At 42.2% G+C, this 21,998-nt stretch overlaps 1 protein-coding gene across 1 annotated transcript in view; it reads right to left on the reverse strand.

Annotated features, from left to right (window-relative positions):
• fbxo41 (F-box protein 41) overlaps nucleotides 1–21,998 on the reverse strand; it is a 228,028-nt gene that overhangs the window by 32,568 nt on the left and 173,462 nt on the right. The window contains exon 6 of the mRNA XM_061984025.1: nucleotides 8,641–8,848. Within this exon, the coding sequence (XP_061840009.1) occupies nucleotides 8,641–8,848 (208 nt within the window). The remainder of the gene's footprint in view (nucleotides 1–8,640; nucleotides 8,849–21,998) is intronic.

Here is a 21,998-nt window from a genome sequence, read left to right on the forward strand (position 1 = left end):
GATTTTGATTCATTATCTTTTAAAGAAAGAAACAACCTGCATGGCAGCTTTGTGTTATTAGAGTAAACATTGCAACATTTTCTTGTTACATTTCACCCGTTTGCTCTTTTATACCACTATTTATGTTTTTAATTTTTTTCAATCGTATTTTTAAAATGTGCCCTGGGGCCGTTAAAAAAAAAAGACCTGCGGCACTTTGGACACCCCTGCTGTAAATAAAACACAAAGAGGCCCTGCGAGGAGATGGCGACTTGTCCAGGGTGCACCCCGCCTTCCGCCCCAATGCGGCTGAGATAGGCTCCAGCACCTCCCCTCCACCCCGAAAGGGACAAGCGGTAGAAAATGGATGGATGGATGGATAAAACCCAAAGAAGAGCAGTGTTACATAACAAGCATGCATTGCACGCTCACAGCTATACGCCTCCGAGCTCTCCGCTATGGACATGGAGTTTAAAATAAAACACGTGCAATCAGAGGTAAAAAAAAAAAAAAGAAATATTACTGTATTGAAGCAACAGATAAAAAAAGAGGAACAATAATAATAATCTTTGATGAGATCATAGGAATTTGACCAGAAGGTGGCGCTAGAGGAACGTCGGCGAAGCAACCATCAGCTCCACAGCTTACAGTGTGGTAACACACACTCTCCTTTTGCCCCAAGCTGTTTGTGTGCTGCTGCAGCGTTTGTGTAGTGTGATCTATTGCACACCAGTGGGATCCACCGCCAGTAACTGCAACTCTCGGAATGCGAGTTGAACACGGCCATGCCAGCAGGCAGATAATGAGACCCTGCCATCCAAAAATAAAAGATAGCAATGCCTATTTTTGACCGACACGGTCAGAGCTGTACGTTTATTAGTATGTTTATTGTGATTGCAGCTGGCAGTGATGTAAATCCTATCTAACCTTCTCTCACAGGTGATAGGTTAAAAAAAACCCCACAAGAAACAGCACTCGTTTGTGGACTATACAAATGAAAAATAATAAACTGTATTATCGGACATCCCTAATATATATATATATATATATATATACATATATATATATATATATATATATATATTAGAGATGCGCGGATAGGCAATTATTTCATCCGCAACCGCATCACAAAAGTCGTCATCCATCCGCCATCCAACCAAACCAACATTTTATCAAAACCACACCCGCCCGCCACCCGCGCGTTGTTATATATCTAATATAGACGATGCAAGGCATTAGTGAGGTTAGAAAGCTTTTGCCTGTTAAAGAAAGGAGACTGATCCAATTTAGCAGAGACATTCAATGCGTGCCACACATTATCTCTTGGCCACGCATTAGTGGCTAAGAGATATTAATGTGTGATAATATTATTTATCATTATTATAATATTATTGTCATTTCCATTAAGAAAGTGTTGACTATTGTTGCCAATGCCCTCAGATCAGGAGTGTGTTCCTCACACTTTGTGTGCGCAGTTGCAGCAAGCAGAACAAGGCTTTTAAGAAGTTAAAAAAATGTTTTAGAAAGACTAGGCCTATACTTTCGGTAGGTAAAAAAAATGTTCTGAATTTATTTCAATGAATATTAACTTGTTAACGTAATAATGCTCAAATAGGGACGAGGGCGGGGTGCACAGTGAAACAGTGAACAATTTCGCGACAAAGATGAACCTTTATTGATTGATCTGCAGCCATGACAAAATATCAGACAATCTCCATTGTCAATGACAGGCAGGAAAATAAAGATAAACACATAGCCTATGTTCTAGGCATAGGCTCATACGTTTTTAATTTGAAATGAAAAAATAAATATTATACAATAACATATGTATGTCATCTCTATTTAAACAAAAATAAATAAAATAAATAATAATAATAAATTACCTGCAACTTATTGGCCAAGGCAAATAGCTGAAGGGGGGAAATCAAACCCATCAGACTGCACTTTATCATCAAACTTGAATTATAATGAAAATAGACGGTCGCGACAAACAAAGCAGGCTAAATATCCTTACATTGTAGCCAATCGGAGATGCGCTTCACTTGAAAGCGAGGCCAAATATTTAACACACAATAGTATATCTCGAATAGAAAAAAAACACAATAAACAACGCAATTGCCTTAATTCCTTTGCATTGTAGTCCGCCCAAACAACACGTAACCATCAAAATTATTTAGCTGACCGAACTCAATATAGGTTAGACATGGGCTTATTTGGTATAGCCTATAGGTAACGTAGACTAATTCGTTTAACATATCCAACCGTATGTCTACTTACTTTTTTTTTTGTTAGCACTATGCAGGAATAAAATGGCATCTACAGTGCCAGGATTCAGGCGAGAGCGCCTGGCCTCTAAAATGCGCCCTGTTGCGCTGAAGGAGCGCTCATGTGCGCCACTTGTTGCTGGGACGCGGTGCCATCTTTTTCTTTTTTTCTTCTTCTTCTGTTGTGTTGTGTTGTGCTGCAGTGCCTGATGAATAATTGACTGTTTCAAAGAGTGCTGCTCGTTTTTCGTATGTGGGTAACAACATTTAACTATGTATATATATTTCCGAATTGGTTCAACCGCCAACCGCCCGAATCTATTTAAAATCTATTTTTACCCGCCCGACCCGCGGTTTATCCGCGGACTCCGCGGTTGTGTCCGCAAACCGCGCAGCTCTAATATATATATATATGGGGGGGGTATATTGTAGCGTCCCGGAAGAGTTAGTGCTGCAAGGGGTTCTGGGTATTTGTTCTGTTGTGTTTATGTTGTGTTACAGTGCGGATGGTATCCCGAAATGTGTTTGTCATTCTTGTTTGGTGTGGATTCACAGTGTGGCGCATATTTGTAACAGTGTTAAAGTTGTTTATACGGCCACCCTCAGTGGACCTGTATGGCTGTTGACCAAGTACGCCTTACATTCACTTGTGTGTGTGAAAAGCCGTAGATATTATGTGATTGGGCCGGTACGCAAAGGCAGTGCCTTTAAGGTTTATTGGCGCTCTGTACTTCTCCCTATGTCAGTGTACACAGCGGCGTTTTAAAAAGTCATAAAATGTACTTTTTTAAACCGATACCGATTGCACAAAAAAGAAAGCAATTTACTACAAAGAACAACTTTTTAAACAGTTTTTGTTTTAAAGTGCATCAATTTGCCTGAAATAAACAAATCTTAAAAAATTCCATATTTAAACTATAATTTAAAAAAATATATAAATCGATACCGAATTTGGTAGCCATCCATAAGTGGCACAGTACTGTAGAGCTGTTTCAAATTAAATTGTCCCTTTAATGTCGCTAAATCAGACAAAACATCTCTAAATCTGTTATGGTGCATACAAAGCCGATAATAAACGTGCACGATTGCAATCATTATTAGCTTTCTAAAGGCAGAAGTTCTGATTGTGTACGGAACGTTGCGCCACATACGGTATTTGTGTCACGGCAGCTCTCGAGAGTCATCTGCGTGGGGGTGTGTGGCTTCTTCGGGCTTCCCTTCATACAGTAACAAGGTGCCAACCACCATATGACTCCCCACTTCTTCCACTCATCACTTGGCTTCATCCTGGTCCTAACACTGTGCGCACCAAGTCTCACTTCAAGACGCGAGGTTGACGGATTAGGACTGAACCCCAATTTGCAGTGTTGCATAAGAAGTGTGAAGTAACGGAATGAGCCCAGGAGCTCCCGTTGTTTGAGAGCGACAAGCCGGTCGGATCTTTGCAGATATGTCGCATGCTGCATCACATAATAAGCTTGAATGAGAGGCAAGAACCGGTCTCCCTGGCAACGCCTCCATCTGGGCCATATAACAGGTGGCCACCCTCTCTCTGTCTCTTTTGATGTTCTGGATGATGGTCGGAATGAAAAGGACACGATCAGCTGTTGTTTTAAGTGTGGTGTGGGATTCAAAACAAAAAGGAGGCAAAGCTGCCATTATACTGGAGATATATTACATATGTATGTTTTAGTACAGTCAAACAATTACATGTTTAAACAGATTAATTACAGGGTTGCTGAAGTAAAGATTAATTGTGATTACATATCAAACATTTTGATTCCACGCAAAAAAAAAGTACAATATATACTGTATGCACTCAAAGTGTTTATTAAACACCAAGTTAATATGAAATGGTTACTCCAAAGCTGCCATAGAATGATTGGAGGATGCGGGCACAACTGTGGACACGTTGTAATTTGGATAACATCGGACTGTCTGCCCTGCAGGATGAATTTGAGGACCAGTCATAGAAAATTTAGAGTGAAAAGCACATTTTATTTTAACTCGCATACAAAACATTCTATGTTGGATTGTTTCCCTGGCTTCGAGACTCTCCCGACGGACAGTGCGGCGAAGATACATCAAACTCCCTTCCTGTCTTTCAGGGACACACACCTGTTGTTGTTGACTTTGGACTGACTGGCGGCTGCAACAACACCAAGGCCGCGGAACAGAGACACGCGGCAGGCTTACACACACAAATGCATCCACAAAAAATATACGCCACACTCACACCCCACTCCCCCATCCAACGCCCTTGACGCGAATCCCTTAGGGGTGATGGACGGCTGGGCAGCGCCTGATGAGCTGCAGCCTACCACCGTAGCCCCCAACTCCCTCCCCTGTGTTGCAAGTCTCGAGTTGTATGTTGTAATATGTAAATGTACTTTGCTATGGAGGTTTTTTTCCCCACTCCAATGTAGATTGTATTTGTTTACTCATCCTCCCCCAGCGTTTACCTTTTTCACATCTTTTACGGGGCCGCCTTGTGGCGACCCATCAGCGTTCCTGTTCCGTAACCCTGTACACTGTTTGCCTGATCTTGAACAGGTTTGTGCTGAAAACAAAGTTTTGCTGTTCTTGTGCAATGACAATAAAGACCTACCTACCTACCTTATGTGTTATTAATGGGCTTTTTAAAGACAGGTGTGCTGAAGTAAAAATAAAACTCATAATACTTTGTCATGTTTTTTTCTACTCATATTCCCCATGGAGAGGTCCAGCATGTACATTTTGGCATCTGCGCTCCCCTTACTCACCATTGTGTGCTATACTCAATGGTTAACTGGACATCTTTATGTGCTCGACGTCTCAATCATTGGTATGTTTTCATCTACAAAACCATTCTGGGTATCACTCCATCTTATCTGTCTTGTCTTTTAACAAAGAAACAAGGAAGTCACAATCTTCGTTCAATGAATGTTCTGCAATTTGTCGTCCCCAAAGTAAGAACTGAACTGGGCAAGAAAGCATTTAGGTTTTCAGCACCGAAGGCTTGGAATAACCTACAATCGAACATTAAACTTCAAACCCTAGTTACGTTGAATGAGTTTAAAGCGTCTGTGAAAGGACTGCAGTCTACCTTGCCTGTATGCACATGTGTCATGTGAGCAAGTTTTAATGTTGTAAATGTGATGTTTTATGTATTTGTTTACTGTTTTTAATGTAACCTTGCTGCTGCCCTCTTGGCCAGGTCTCCCTTGGAAAAGAGATCTTTGATCTCAATGGGATTTTACCTGGTTAAATAATGGCTAATAAATAAAAAATGTACATTTTGGCATGTAATTTTGAATTTACACTGTACATCTAAATATGTAATCTGGATCCGATCTGGATTTAATTTAATACTGTTTATTCTATTCAGGATCACTGGTGAACTGGAGCTAGTAAAGTCCCAACAATAGTCACACACACACTAGGTGTGCTGAACTTATCCTCTGCATTTGACCCATCCCCATACTTAGTACATACTTGCCAACCCTCCCGATTTTCCCGGGAGACTCCCGAATTTCAGTGCCCCTCCCGAAAATCTCCCGGGGCAACCATTCTCCCGAATTTCTCCCGATTTCCACCCGGACAACAATATTGGGGGCGTGCCTTGAAAGCACTGCCTTTAGCGTCCTCTACAACCTGTCGTCACGTCCGCTTTTCATCAATGCATACAGCGTGCCGGCCCAGTCACATAATATATGCGGCTTTTACACACACTTAAGTGAATGCAACGCATACTTGATCAACAGCCATACAGGTGACACTGAGGGTGGCCGTATAAACAAATATGAGCCACAATGTGAACCCACACCAAACAAGAATGACAAACACATTTCGAGAGAACATCCACACTGTAACACAACATAAACACAACAGAACAAATACCCAGAATCCCTTGCAGCACTAACTCTTCCGGAACGCTACAATATACAACCCCCCCATCCCCATCTACCGAATTCGGAGGTCTCAAGGTTGGCAAGTATGACTTAGTATCAGTATATAAGCGATACCAAAGTGATTAGGTTGATATTTGTATTTTTATCTATTATTGTAAAATTGTTCTTTTAGTGGTTTTTGTTATTGTTTACAAACTAAGGGGGTAAGTCTCTAGATGCAAGAAGGCTTTTAAGGCAAAACTCAAATGATTTAAATCAGGGGTGTCAAACTCATTTTAGATCGGGGGCCACATAGAGAAGAATCTACTCCCACGTGGGCCGTACTGGTAAAATCACGGCCCGATAACTTAAAAATGAAGATAACTTCAGATTGTTTTCTTTGTTTAAAAATAGAACAAGCACATTCTGAAATTGTACAAATCATAATGTGGTTGTTTTTTTACACTTACATGTTGCAGTTAATAGTATTTGACACCCCTGATTTAAATGGAAGCCAATAGCGGTTCTGCGTTTGTATAGTTATTGTGCACTAGCCACTTTATTACTTTTATTTGTTCAAAAAACTGAATGTAGCATTCAATACCACACATTTATTTCATACTCGGATTTACAACAATGCTAGAAAAGTCTAAATTTAATAAGACAAGCTTTATACAAATGGGTTATTGTGTTTACTTTTCACTTAATTGTACTTTTTCACTCTTTTAATCTCTTTTCAAAGTGTCAGATCGGAACGTGAAATTTGATCGGACCTGAGGCTAAAAAAAAAAAATCGGATTTGGTTCTGAGGTCAAAAATGTTGATTGGACCACTGTCACGGCATGCGCATTCTTCATTGAGCACCTCGGAGCGCACCTCGGGACACGCCCACGGCCGCTCATCTCCTGCTTGCGTCACTGCGGCCGGCAGCTGCTTTCCATCAGCAATCAGCACACCTGAAGCTGATGATCAGACCGCCTTCATAAGCCTGCACAACCTGCTATCCGGCGCCAGAACATAATGGTCTGTTCCCGTACATGTTTTCTTCCGTCGCCTTGGATTCGAGCTGTGTGTCTCGCTCCCTTGGACTCTACCTGGATCTCGACTGCCTTCCCAGATCTCGTCACCCTCGCATGGACACAAACCTTGACGCCTCTCTCTCTAGCCCCCGGACCACTCGCACGTATCACGGACCTCCGAGCTCTGCCTTGTCCCTCCTGATCTTCCACCTCTCGCCCAACACTCCCGGTAACATACTCATTAATTCCTACACATAGTCTCACACCATACACACCTTTGGATTTTGTCACACTCCATGTCCTTATATTATTGTTTATTATTATTATATATATATGTATTGTCATTATATATATATATATATATATATATATATATATATATATATATATATATATATATATATGTATTGTCATTATATATATATATATATATATATATATATATATATATATATATATATATATATATATAATAAAACATAGAGCTTTTAAGCCCCCTTGTGGTCTGTGCCGTCTATACTTCTTTCTCTAAACATAACAACCACCCTGCTAATGACAAGCCATTATTGCTTCAAGTATACATCTTGGAGCATTATAAAACTCATATCGGCCGTAAAATGAAAAAAATATATATACAGAATTGGAAATGACCCTTTAAGAGCCCATGCATAAATACGGCAAATTCTCAACGGGTAGCACCAAATCTATTTGTTACGGTCCTCATGTATGCATGACAGGCTACGACAAATAAATGAATGCGTGGGAAACACTGAACAAAGACTTAACACAAGAATCCAAGGAGAAACAATTAACCCTCAACTTGCTGAACTAAAGAAGGCCCTAACTCCAAATCTAAGCAGGTGTGTGCTCCCTAACCAAAGTAGTGCATTCAGTCCAAACAGGAAACAAATGTTACAAAATAAAAGCACAAAACCCCAAATAATAGCATAAATATATTAAAAAAATAATTTAAAAAAGCCCTAATGACACTGGGCTTAGAGGTGTGCGAACCACTTTATCACTGTGTAGCCTCAATCCACTCTGATATCGTTTCGTTATTATTAGATTTCCAGCCATTATAAGATATGGTGCTTTGGGGAAATTACATGTTTATGAGCTAATCAATGGGTTGATTTTGCATAAAATTTACCGGGAACATTCTTGCAAGAACAAGAGAAAAAGAGCAGCTATTTACACATAGACAATAAATAAATGCCCCAAATAAAAAACCTTCTTGGTAGAAGCCATAAACCTTAGTTTTAATTGATACTGTCGGGTACTATTGTGGTTGTATTACGCAGTAGAACTTAATCCCATAATACTATCGTACATGGAAGGGTCCAATATTAGAAACAGTTTTTAGAGGGATGCAATTAAGCGCAATAATAAAGCTACAGTACCTCTCTGATAGTATTAATTCAAAAGCATCTTATTTTATGATAAAGGTCCTGTGTTGGTTCTCATTGGATTGTGTACCTATTCTTATTTATTTATGAATTATATCCTCACCTGGTGTCCGTTGCCCTTTGATCCCTGAAGACTGCAGCGCCCGAGACTGCCGTTTGGCGTGGTGCCGCAGCTGCTGATGATCTGGAGCTGTTTCTCAGCGCGGTCGGCGCGGTCCAACAGTTCCTCGATGAACTGCTGCAGGCGAACTTTGGCGTTGGCTTCTCGTGCCGCAGTCTCCTGCAGGAACTGGTCGATCTGCGCGACCTCCCTGAGAGCGAACGATACACAATTGGCACATGTGTTAGGGACTTTACCAGTGTGGAAACAATCAGTCATCCTCGCAGGTTTGTAAACATCCCCCGAGGACACCTCAGTGATGGACGCTCTGACCTCCCTGCCTCCTTCAACAACACCTGGGAGTTAAATTTTGCTCGTAATGCCTGCAGGCCTATAGACAAAACAACACTACACCCTGGACAAGGGGCATATGCACACAACCTCCCACCCCTTCACCACAGCTTGAATCCCTTAGGGGTGATGGACGGCTGGGCAGCGCTTAAATAGCAGCAGCCTGCCTCCGTAGCCCCCACTCCCTCCCCTCTGTTGCAAGTCTTGTGAATTCTTTATAACTTGTTTATGTGTGCTATGGCCTCAGTCTGGGCCCCCTCCCCGGGAGTCCAGCCTTAGACTGAATATTTTTTTACTCCCCCCCCCGATATTTACCTGTTTCCCACCTTCATAAGGGGCGCCGGAAATTGGCTGACTCATCAGCGGTCCTGTTCTGTCTCCCTGTAATGTTTGTCTGCTCTTGAATGGAACTGTGCTGAAAACATAATTTCGATTTATTGTATGTCTTTTGTACAAGTGAAGAATTGACCTGACTTGATTTGTAGAAGTGCACCATGGAACAAGCTGAAGCTACTTTGAATGGCACATGAGGGACAGCTGGGAGTGGTGAAGACGAAGCAGCGCTGCCGGGATACTGTGTGGTGGCACCGCATCGACGTTGAGAAGGAGGGGCTGGCACGTAACTGCGCCTGCTGAGCAGTAAAACGGGTCAACCTGCCACCCCGACCCTCACACCAACTCCATAGCCTGCAGCACCATGGGAGCACATTCCTCTGTGGCGACCTTCATGGCGCACCAGTACACGGCCGGTTCTTGCTGTTCGTGCATGACTTGCACTCCAAGTGGTCTGAGGTATTTGAGTTGAGCTCCACCACAACGCCCACCATTACTTTGGTCGCTGAGGCTTACACAGAGCCATCACGACGGACAATGGTCCCCAAATTATTTCGGCCGAGTTTGTTTCTGGCAAGGGCTGAAGGAGCCAGCGCCAGAGGCGGCCACAGCTTGGGAACGGGGCTCACCAGCCAAGACGAAGGGCCGATTTGATTCTTCACAGAGTCCGGCCACGTTGTCTGGCCGTGGGGTACTGGGTGCGGGTCAGCTATCGCAACCACCGGAACAAGCTGGCAACTTACTGGCCGGAGCCACGCAAAGTGGCTCGGCGGTTGGGCCGGTACCAATTAGAAGATGGGTCCCGGTGGCATGCAAATCGACTGCAGCAGGTTCCGGCTGTCGTATGCCGTGCACTAGTACCGACCTTAGCGGCAGTTCTTGAATAGCCAGCTGGGCCTGGAGGTTGCCCAGAGCAACCTGTGGTTAATGACTGCTCAGGGCGCCCTCAGCGGGCAAGGGGCACACCGGCCTGGCACAGGGACTATCCATCCATCCATCCATTTTCTACGGCTTATTCCCTTCGGGGCCGCGGGGGGTGCTGGAGCCTATCTCAGCTACAATCGGGCGGAAGGCAGGGTACACCCTGGACAAGTCGCCACCTCATCGCAGGGCCAACACAGATAGACAGACAACATTCACCCTCACATTCACACACGAGGGCCAATTTTAGTGTTGCCAATCAACCTATCCCCAGGTGCATGTCTTTGGAGGTGGGAGGAAGCCGGAGTACCCGGAGGGAACCCACGCAGTCACGGGTAGGGTTGGGTATCGAGTATCGAGTATCGATTGGAACCGGGACTAACTTTCCGATTCTCCCGGAATCGTTCAAAAGTTTAAATTTCGATTCCTAGTTTCGATACCCTGTTCGCCGACCGGAAAAAAAGAATAAGTCCGCCGACCGGAAGAAGAAGCCGCTGAACACCAACGAAGAAGCCTATGTAGCCGAGCGAGTCAGTCAAGCATGGATAGCGGGCGTCGGCGGTCGAAAGTGTGGCTTTATTTTACTAAAAAAAATGAAATATCGGTGAAATGTAACACGTGCGACAGGACTGTTTCGTGCTTAGGAGGGTGCACGTCGAACACGATGAAGCACCTCCGAGTTCATGGAGTACAAATAAATGCGTGTCCCGTCTTCGACGCGCTGCGCAGACCGTCCTCCTCTGCCTCTTCCTCCGACGCCCAGCCTGGCACCTCGGTGACTGCACTGCAGTCCGAATCCGGTAAGTAAAACAATAAATATGCAATAAATAATGTGTTTTGCGCCAACGTTGAGGCAGCTAACAAATTAGCCCGCGTATTTTTTCATAGACAATTTACAACCTGCTAGCCAGGCTCCACGATGTACTCAGCGTACTCCGTTCACCGTAGCGGCAATGGGGAAGATGTCGGTGCCACAGACGGAAGAGTGCCACAGAAAGGTCACTGCACACATCGTCAAAAGACTGCATCCCTTTTCAGAGGTGGAATCTCCAACATTTAGGTTAGTTAAGCAATAACGTTAGAGCTAAGCTAATTGATATTGGGCTAAACAGTAACAGCAACATTACATGTTTGTTTATGTTTGCAGGGATATGGTGAAAACTCTCAACCCAAAATACATACCACCTTCCAGGGACTACCTGTCAAACACATTGATCCCGGCATGGTACAAGAAGAATCGGAATCGAGAATCGTCAGGAATCGGAATCGGAATCGAAACAAAGAATCGGAATCGAAATCGGAATCGTTCGAATTCAAACCATACCCAACCCTAGTCACGGGGAGGACATGCAAACTCCACACAGAAAGATCCCGAGCCCGGGATTGAACACAGGACTACTCAGGACCTTCGTATTGTGAGGCAGACGCACTAACCCCTCTTCCACCGTGCTGCCCCACAGGGACTATATCATTAGAAAATGAAAGGGCGGTGGTTTGTTGGTTTATTTCTAATGAGGAGGGGGAAATGTGATGTTCATAAAGTGTGTGTGTGTGTGTTCGGGTAATAGGTTACTGTCCCTTTAAGGTTTGGGTTCGTTGTAACATGGGGAAGTGGAATTAAGGGTGTTAACAAGATCATAGGCGCCGAGATCCCGTGGGTGCTTCGGACAATGCAGAGCACTCACGTGGGATTGATGGCAAATTCTTTCTCACCACCAAGCAAAAAGCACGTATGCTCAAAAAAGTAGCGTCAGGTTTAACGCCCGTCCGAGCACCCATCCATCCATCCATCCATCCATCTTCAACCGCTTCGCGGGGACAACAGCTCCAGCAGAGACCCCCAGACTTCCCTCTCCAGAGCAACATTAGCGACTTCCTCCTGGGGAATCCCGAAGCGTTCCCAGGCCAGAGAGGAGATATAATCCCCCCATCTGATCCTTGGCCTGCCGCGGGGTCTCCTCCCAGTGGGAGGAGACCAAGCACCCACTGGCAGAAATGTAGATCGGCGACTATGAACAAGACAACACCGTGTTGTTACTGTGCTGCACATACACAACAGGTGCCCCGTAAAACATGGGAAAAAGAACAAACGGAGGGGAAAAAATCCACGACCAAACTATGGTCCTCAAAGAGGTGAAGTGTGGAACTAGGAGAGAAAAAAAACCTCAGCAAACATAAGCACATATAGTCTGGACTCGCAAGAGAGGAAAGGGGGGTTTACAGCCAGAAACAGTGCAGCTCTGTGGTCTCTGTGCCGAAATGGGATAAGGAACAAGTGATTAAATTTTGGGGCTGATCTGGATCATTTCTACCATATGTTACCCTACTGAACGTTTAAGTTAAAAGATACAACGTCAGTAGCGTCCCTGCCTCCACTCACAGAGACAAAGATAGAGGAGGACTGACAAGAGGCTTAACTCCCTTTCTTTCCTTCTGCTATAGATGGCTCACAAAAATATGCACACATTTTAAATAAAACTTCCTAAGAAAAGTCAGAAATGGAGTAAAGAACAAGTGATTAAATTTTTTGGGGGGATTCAGGACTTTTGTACTATAAAGGAGGCTTTTCAAGTTCTAAATATGATTAAAATAATTGGAAAGAAGCCCTATAGTGGTACTAAATGGTCATTTTCAAATTTCCAAAGGGTCATATGAACGCCTAATGACATTGCTACTTGACATCTGAAGCGTTCTTGACAGACAAGGAACCTGACCTTGACTACTACGCCCACGCATTAAAGCTCCACCGTCGTTAAATATGTTTACAGCGTTAACAAAAAGACCTTCAGCACAGAGAGAGAATGATGATCATCGATTTTTGTCCCTTCCTCAAAGATATAAAAAAGAAATGAAGATGAACAGCCCATCTACAATACAGCATATACGGCATGAAAGAGGCTGATTGATTAATGTTTCTTGTTTTATAATATGGTGCAGTAAACTCAGTAAAAACACCCTCAAATGTAAACTAATGTGCAATTACAAGTGGGATAAAGAATGAGTCAGTAATTGCTTAAGTGGCAATAACCCATCTGCATGATGCAAAAATATAGTAATGATGTGAACCATTCAAAATTGGAACATGACGGAAAAGTCTATTTATTGCTATAATTTCATTCAAAACTTTAAACTTCCATAGATTATAGGTTTAGGGCCCACAATATAAACGATTTCAAGTATTTAGTTGTTTATGTCAGGCAGTGTTGGTGACGAACCCCAAGATGCAGAGATGATGATATTCATGTTTAAAAAACACAGGAAAAACACGAACCAGGAACCAGGCAAACTGGAGACAGCAAACAGGAACCAGCAAACAGAATATCCGGAAACAAGGAGTTAGGAGACTGCAAACTGCAAACAGCTATCAAGACTCCAGCACTGTCTGGAGGGCGAGGCCGGTATCAATTGTAGCCTGATTGGCAATTGCCACCAGGTGTGCCAGACTGCCAATCAAAGACAGGTGAGGGAAAACAGCGATCAGGGAGACAAGCAAGAAACTGAACCAAAATAAGAGCGCCGGACAGAAATAAAACACTAACTGAGAAAAAACTAAAACATAACCAACCATACGTAAGTTGGGCTTCCAGCTCAATAAAACCTACGAAAACAGGATTTCAAAAAATCAGAATACTGTGAAGAAATCACCATTTACTTACGAAAGAAATTAGGATCACATAAAATCTAGGGATGTCCGATAATGGCTTTCTGCCGATATCCGATATTCCGATATTGTCCAACTCTTTAATTACCGATACCGATATCAACCGATACCGATATCAACCGATGTATACAGTCGTGGAATGAACACATTATTATGCCTAATTTGGACAGCCAGGTATGGTGAAGAGAAGGCACTTTAAAAAAAGCAATAATAAAATAAAATAAGATAAATAAATTAAAAAACATTTTCTTGAATAAAAAAGAAAGTAAAACAATATAAAAACAGTTACTTAGAAACTAGTAATTAATGAAAACTAGTAAAATTAAAGGTTAAAGGTTAGTACTATTAGTGGACCAGCAGCACGCACAATCATGTGTGCTTACGGACTGTATCCCTTACAGACTGTATTGATATATATTGATATATAATGTAGGAACCAGAATATTAATAACAGAAAGAAACAACCCTTTTGTGTGAATGAGTAATGAGTATTTGTAAGTGTATCTTGTGTTTTTTATGTTGATTTAATTTAAAAAAACGGAAAAAAAACGATACCGATAATAAAAAAAACGATACCGATAATTTCCGATATTATATTTTAATGTATTTATCGGCCGATAATATCGGCCTGCCGATATTATCGGACATCTCTAATCAAATCAATCAAAATACGGTCTGAATGTGGTGGTTTTTGAATTGTGACTCCCACCTCATTCCACTCTTTCTGGATCTCTGCCAGATTCATGAATCTTCTCTGTTTGATAATCCGCAGAAGCCCACGGTCAGCATCTTCTTCTGCAACATTTTGCCCTTCCACTAGACTTTCCACTGATATGCTTGGACACAGCACTCTGTGAACAGACAGCCTCCTTAGCTATGAACTTTTTTGGCTCACATCCTATGGATGGTATCAATAATGGTCAGTTGTCAAGTCTGCAGTCTTCCCCATATTGATCCTGAGACAACTGAACCAAAGTGAAGCCCTTAATGACACCTAGGAAGACATGTGCAGGTGCTTTGAGTTTAGTACATGAGTAATGTGCGACACTCAGTTGAAAATATTCATGCCCTGTAAAATTTGGGCTGATTTCTTCACAGTATTCAACATTTTTGAAATGCTGTTTTTTTGGGTTTTGTGAGCTGGAGGCCCAAATTATGTACAGATTAGTGTTGTCCCGATACCAATATTTTGGTATCGGTAGAGGTACCAAAAAGTATTTCGGTACTTTTCTAAATAAAGGGTACCACAAAAAAAATTCATTGTTGGCTTTATTTTACCAAAAAAACCTTAGAGTACATTAAACATATGTTTCTTATTGCAAGTTTGTCCTTAAATAAAATAGTGATATACAAGACAACGTGTCTTTTAGTAGTAAGTAAACAAACAAATACTCCTAATTTAGCTGCTGACATATGCAGTAATATATTGTCTTTTATCATTCTATTTTTTTGTCAAAGGACAAGTGGTAGAAAATGAATTATTACTCTACTTGTTCATTTACTGTTAATATCTGCTTACTTTCTGTTTCAACATGTTCTATCTACACTTCTGTTAAAATGTAATAATCACTTATTCTTCTGTTGTTTGATACTTTACATTAGTTTTGGATGATACCACAAATTTAGGTATCAATCCAATACCAAGTAGTTACAGGATCATACATTGGTCATATTCAAAGTCCTCATGTGTCCAGGGACATATTTCCTGAGTTTATACACATAATATACATTTAAAAAAACTAAAGAAGAGTTTGTGATGCTAAAAAAAAAACGTAATCATAGTAGTATCGACTAGATACACTCCTGTACTTGGTATCATCACAGTGGATGTTAGGTGTAGATCCACCAATGGCGTTTGTTTATATTGTAGCGTCCCGGGAGAGTTGGTGCTGCAGGGAATTCTGGGAATTTGTTCTGTAGTGTTCTGTTGTGTTGCAGTGCAAATATTCTCTCAAAATGTGTTTGTCATTGTTGTTTAGTATGGTTTCATTATATGGCACATGTTTATGACAGTGTTGGCGTTGTTCATACCGCCACATTTAGTGTGACATGTATGTCTGTTGCCTTAGTATGACCTGCATTCACTTGTGAGTAGTGTTTAAAGTTAAAGGGGAACATTATCACCAGACCTATGTAAGCCTCAATATATACCTTGATGTTGCAGAAAAAAGACCATATATTTTTTTAACCGATTTCCGAACTCTAAATGGGTGAATTTTGGCGAATTAAACGCCTTTCTATTAATCGCTCTCGGAGCGATGACGTCACAATGTGACGTCACATCGGGAAGCCATCCGCCATTTTCTCATTTTCGTCGGTGTGTTGTCGGAGGGTGTAACAACACGAACAGGGACGGATTCAAGTTGCACCAGTGGCCCAAAGATGCGAAAGTGGCAAGAAATTGGACGAAATGTGTTCAAAATACGAGAGTGTGGGGAAAGCCGACGAAATGGTCAGTCGTTTGTTCCGCACACTTTACCGACGAAAGCTATGCTATGACAGAGATGGCAAGAATGTGTGGATATCCTGCAACACTCAAAGCAGACGCATTTCCAACGATAAAGTCAAAGAAATCTGCCGCCAGACCCCCATTGAATCTGCCGGAGTGTGTGAGCTATTCAGGGACAAAGGGCCTCGGTAGCACGGCAAGCAATGGCGGCAGTTTGTTCCCGCAGACGAGCGAGCTAAACCCCCTGGATGTCTTGGCTCACACCGTCCCTTATGCCACCGAAGATGATCAAGAGAAGAATATCGACCCTAGCTTCCCTGGCCTGCTGACATCAACTCTGACTGTACTGGTACTTTTTAAAGGCGGTATAGTACAGACTATGATTCATTAGTATCGCGGTACTGTACTGATTCCAGTAAACCATATAACCCTAGTACAAATAAACAACTAAATACTTGACATTGTTTAAGTTGTGGGCCCTGAATCTATAATCTATGGAAGTTTAACGTTTTGAATGAAATTATGGAAATAAATACACTTTTCCATGATATTCAAATTTTTGTGGAAAGGGTCTGTATCATGCACAATGAAAGGGAACAACTGAAGTGAGGCCAAAGGAGAAAAAGGATGCTTGAGACAATGACTGTGTAATCCATCTCCTCCTGGCCAAACTGTCACTCCCATCTGCTGTGTCCATCCGGAAGCTTCCACGTCCACTGAGCTCTTTTCAAAAGGCTGGCTGACAGATAGAAACACGTCTATTTACTACAGGGTCAAAGGTGGTGCTCTTCACTCTTATCAAAAAAACTTCTCGAGGATTTTTATGCAGACGAAAGGACTGAAAATATGACACCCGCTGCAGCTTGGAGCCATAGTGGACCATGTGCTGTACGAACGATGGCCACAATGTGAGTCACAGATGACCAATAATATGAACACATCTGAACAATAATTACAGCCTTCAAAAGATACTGGAGGCAACATGTATTGGAATAATGCAAAGTACTTGTTGTCAGAGACATTAAGGAACTGGACAAGTATTAAATATCACATCATGTCAGTACTTAGGCTGCAACTAATGTCTATTTTGATAGACATCTAGTCATTGATTATCTTAGCGGTAAGTCAACTACCGTATTTTTCGGAGTATAAGTCGCACCGGAGTATAAGTCGCACCTGCCGAAAATGCATAATAAAGAAGGAAAAAAACATATAAGTCGCACTGGAGCCCGGTCAAACTATGAAAAAAACTGCGACTTATAGTCGGAAAAATACGGTAATCGGATTTTGAATATTGATTCATATTGTAACGAGGGTTGTGCGATTGATGATGTAAACAGAGCTGCCAAGCCTTACGCTCTGAGCGTGAGAGTCACGCAATTTAACAATTTCTTACGCTTATATTTCCCCATTCACTATTATATATTTATTTTTTCATAACAATAAACTTGTTTCCTCGCGCCTGCCGTAGTTTGAGCAAATCTGATTGACTTATTTATGTATTTATTTGACAGGGACAGCACAATTAAACATTGCTACCCACACTAGCCATGAAATTCTAAGTTAATTATTATTTGCAAAAAAAAAAAAATTAAGTTTATGAGTTTGAACAGCAAATATCTTGTCTTTGTAGTGCATTCAATTGAATATGGGTTGAAAAGGATTTGCAAATCATTAAATTCCGTTTATATTTACATCTAACACAATTTCCCAACTCATATGGAAACGGGGTTTGTATATAAATAAACAGAGTTAGATGACGCCTCTGTTGTTTGTGCCATCTTCTTCCCCCGTACAACCCATAACATATATTCCATTAATTTATAAATATGTACTAAGGTATTGCTAAGTCTACATCCTGCATTGATTCATACATTATGCAATGGTTTAGTCAGTTTCTCCCCCTGTATTTATTGACTTACTTTAAACCTTAATGGTTCATCTTCCAAAGTCATCCATAAACTTCAACTCATCCAAAACTGACCGCATCACTCCTGTCCAACAGGAACTTCACTGGCGAGCTATCTCGCGCATCCAGTTCAAAATCCTTCTCCTGACCCATTAAGCCCTCTACAACCTCACACCCTGTTCTACCTCTCGGACCTCCTCACCCCTCACATTCCTGTTAGAAACCTGCGTCCCACCAACAATCACCTGCCGTCCCCTCCTCACAAAACCCAACATCGAACCCGGGGAGACCCTGCGGTCTCCCCTTTTCCATCCAATCATGTCATAATCCCACAATGTTCAGAAGACTATGAAGAACCAGCCTTTTCAAAACTGCTTTTAGAACTGGACAAACCATCTCATAATGTTCTTTATCATGTAGTCCATTTTATATTGATTTACACTGGGTGTTTTATTATCGTACTGTATGTGCTTTTATGATTATGATCACGATTTTTTTATAAGTACCGTTTTTTTCGGAGTATAAGTCGCACCGGAGTATAAGTCGCACCTACTGAAAATGCATAATAAAGAAGGAAAAAAACATATATTAGTCGCACTGGAGCCCGGCCAAACTATGAAAAAAAACTGCGACTTATAGTCCGAAAAATACGGTAAGCGTCTGAGTGCCTTTTAAAAGCGCTATATAAATACAAATGAATTATTATTATTATGAAATAATATTGGTCTTTAATATTTGTTTTTAATTTAGCGGATTCATTTTTATATTTCTCATTCATTTTTTAACTGTTCTTTCTTCTCCTTCCTTTCGTCACTGCATTAGCTTTCCACCTGTTAATACACAGTCAGAGAGACTTTACTCGCTCGTGTTACCATATCGGAGTTATTGTGTAGAAATATGGGGAAACTGTCACAGCCAGGGCGCATTCCATCCTCATCTTTGCGCTCTGCTTGCCGCACCTTGGGACGCGCCCACGCCCACCGGCAAGGCCGTGGGCGATCAACAATCAGCGCACCTGGACCTGATAAGAGGGAGCTGAATAAAGGACCAGTGGACCCAAGGATCCTGGCGGGAACTTAGTTTCTCAATGGTGTACCGTAAGCCTACTCTCGCTTGATGCTCTCTGTTTTCCCTCTGCGTTTTCTCTCCGTGCCTGACTTCCTTGTTTGTCATCCCGAGTTTTGCCTTTGGTTATTCTTCTGTTGGTTTCCCCTGTGGACTTTGGACTGCCTTCCTCGATCCTTGACCCTCGCCCGGACACGGACCTTGTTACTCCTCTCCTGCCCTGGACCACCTGCCTGCCCCACGGACTGCCTCGTTCCTTCGCTCTCAACACTTGGTAACACACACTTCAGCTAACTACACACATAGCCTCACACACACACACACACACACACACACACACACACACACACACACACACACACACACACACACTTGGGTTTTGACACTCTCCATTTCCTTAGTTTAGTTTATTAGTTAGTATTGTTTATTATATATATATATATATATATATATATATATATATATATATATATATATATATATATATATAATAAATTATTGAAAATTACCGCCCCCTGGTGTCTGAGCCGTCATCTCCCCTCTGTTAAACCATAACAGAAACAACTACAAATGTGTGCTTCATTCACTAACTGTGTTACAAAAAAGATCAATTAGAATAATACATAATGCTGGATATAGAGAACATACAAACCCTTGATTTATTAAATCACAAATATTGAGATTCAACGATTGGGTGCATTTGCAAACAGCTAAAATGATGTACAAAGCAAACTATAACCTGATATCCCAAGAATGTACAACAATTCTTTGCAAAAAAAGAGGAGAAATATAACATTAAATCGGGGGCCACATGGAGAAAAATCTACTCCCAAGTGGACCGGACTGCTAAAATCACGGCATGATAACTTAAAAATAAAGACAACTTCAGATTGTTTTCTTTGTTTAAAAATAGAACAAGCACATTCTGAAAATGTACAAATCATAATGTTGTTGGTTTTTCTTTTACAAATACCTGTTGCAGTTGATAGTATATATACTTTATTTGTCGTTATTTATATTTTCTGGAAAATGTATGTGATAATGTTCATCAGTCAACTCTTTGGTGTTAATTTTCAATCTATCAAGATAAAAAAATATCAAAATCAAATTACAGAATGTTATTTATGTAGTTTGCTCATTTTCCTCGACTGATGTACTAACATAATGTGGTTTATTTTGTACATATGTAGCGTCATCTACAAAGATACAAAGAATTGCCATTGCGACATCCAGTGGACACATTTAGAAGAGCTGTTTCTTTCATTCAAAAATTTCAGGTTAATTTTTTATACTTAGCAAACTCATCCCGCGGGATGGATAAAACATGTTGGACACCCCCAGGAAAATCGAATTTAAAGGGGAATATTATCACAATTTCAGAAGGGTTAAAACCATTAAAAATCAGTTCCCAGTGGCTTATTTTATTTTTCGAAGTTTTTTTTTCAAAATTTTACCCATCACGCAATATCCCTAAAAAAAGCTTAAAAGTGCCTGATTTTAACCATCGTTATATACACCCGTCCATTTTCCTGTGACGTCACACAGTGATGCCAACACAAACAAACATGGCGCATAGAACAGCAAGGTATAGCGACATTAGCTCGGATTCAGACTCGGATTTCAGCGGCTTAAGCGATTCAACAGATAACGAATGTATTAAAACGGATGGTTGTAGTGTGGAGGCAGGTAGCGAAAACGAAATTGAAGAAGAAACTGAAGCTATTGAGCCATATCGGTACCGTATGCAAGCGAAACCGACGAAAACGACACGACAGCCAGCGACACGGGAGAAAGCGAGGACGAATTTGGCGATCGCCTTCTAACCAACGATTGGTATGTGTTTGTTTGGCATTAAAGGTGACGTCGGCGGCGAGAGAGAGGCCCGACTAGCAGCTAGCAGCAGCTAGCGGAAGCAGGACCACCTCACGACGACGGGACCGGCAGGTGACGACGGCGGCGAGTGACGGCAGCGGGGCGGCGAGGGAGAGGCCCAGCTAGCAGCCAGCAGCAGTGGGACAACCACCTCACGGCGGCGAGAGCGACAGCTTCTCGCGGCGGCGTGTGACGGCAGCAGAGCAGCGAAGGAGAGGCCCGGCTAGCGGTTAGCAGCAGCTAGCAGAAGCAGGACCACCTCGCGGCGGCGTGTGACGGCAGCAGAGCGACGAGGGAGAGGCCCGGCTAGCGGCTGGCAGCAGCGGGACCACATCGCGGCGACGGGACCGGTGACAACGGCGAGGCTAGCGCGAGAGAGGCTAGAGCGAGGCTTGCCAGGCCAGACGGGATCCCATCGAAGATCTTGGGCATCAGACTACATCTATCGGGACCGGGGACAGCCTAGGCCGAAGGCAGTGAACACCTGCGACAGCCAAGATCAACATGGGGCCAAAGAAGGTGCTCTCTCCTGATGAAGTTGAGGAGATAAGGAGATCGCTTGAATTTTTAACAGCAGAAGTATCAGCCATAAAGCAGTACCAGCAGACAATTATGCAGCTGGTGGAGGAGGTAAAAATTCTACGAGTCGAGAATGACGCAAGAAATTTACAAATAGAACAATTAACGGACCGAGTGGACGAACTGGAACAGTACACAAGAATAAATGACGTTATTCTGACCGGGCTTAATATAAAGCCCCGTTCATATGCTCGGGCGGTGACTGCTAATGGTGGAGAGGA

The sequence above is a fragment of the Nerophis lumbriciformis genome, linkage group LG25 (assembly GCF_033978685.3).
Source record: "Nerophis lumbriciformis linkage group LG25, RoL_Nlum_v2.1, whole genome shotgun sequence".
Taxonomy (NCBI): domain Eukaryota; kingdom Metazoa; phylum Chordata; class Actinopteri; order Syngnathiformes; family Syngnathidae; genus Nerophis; species Nerophis lumbriciformis.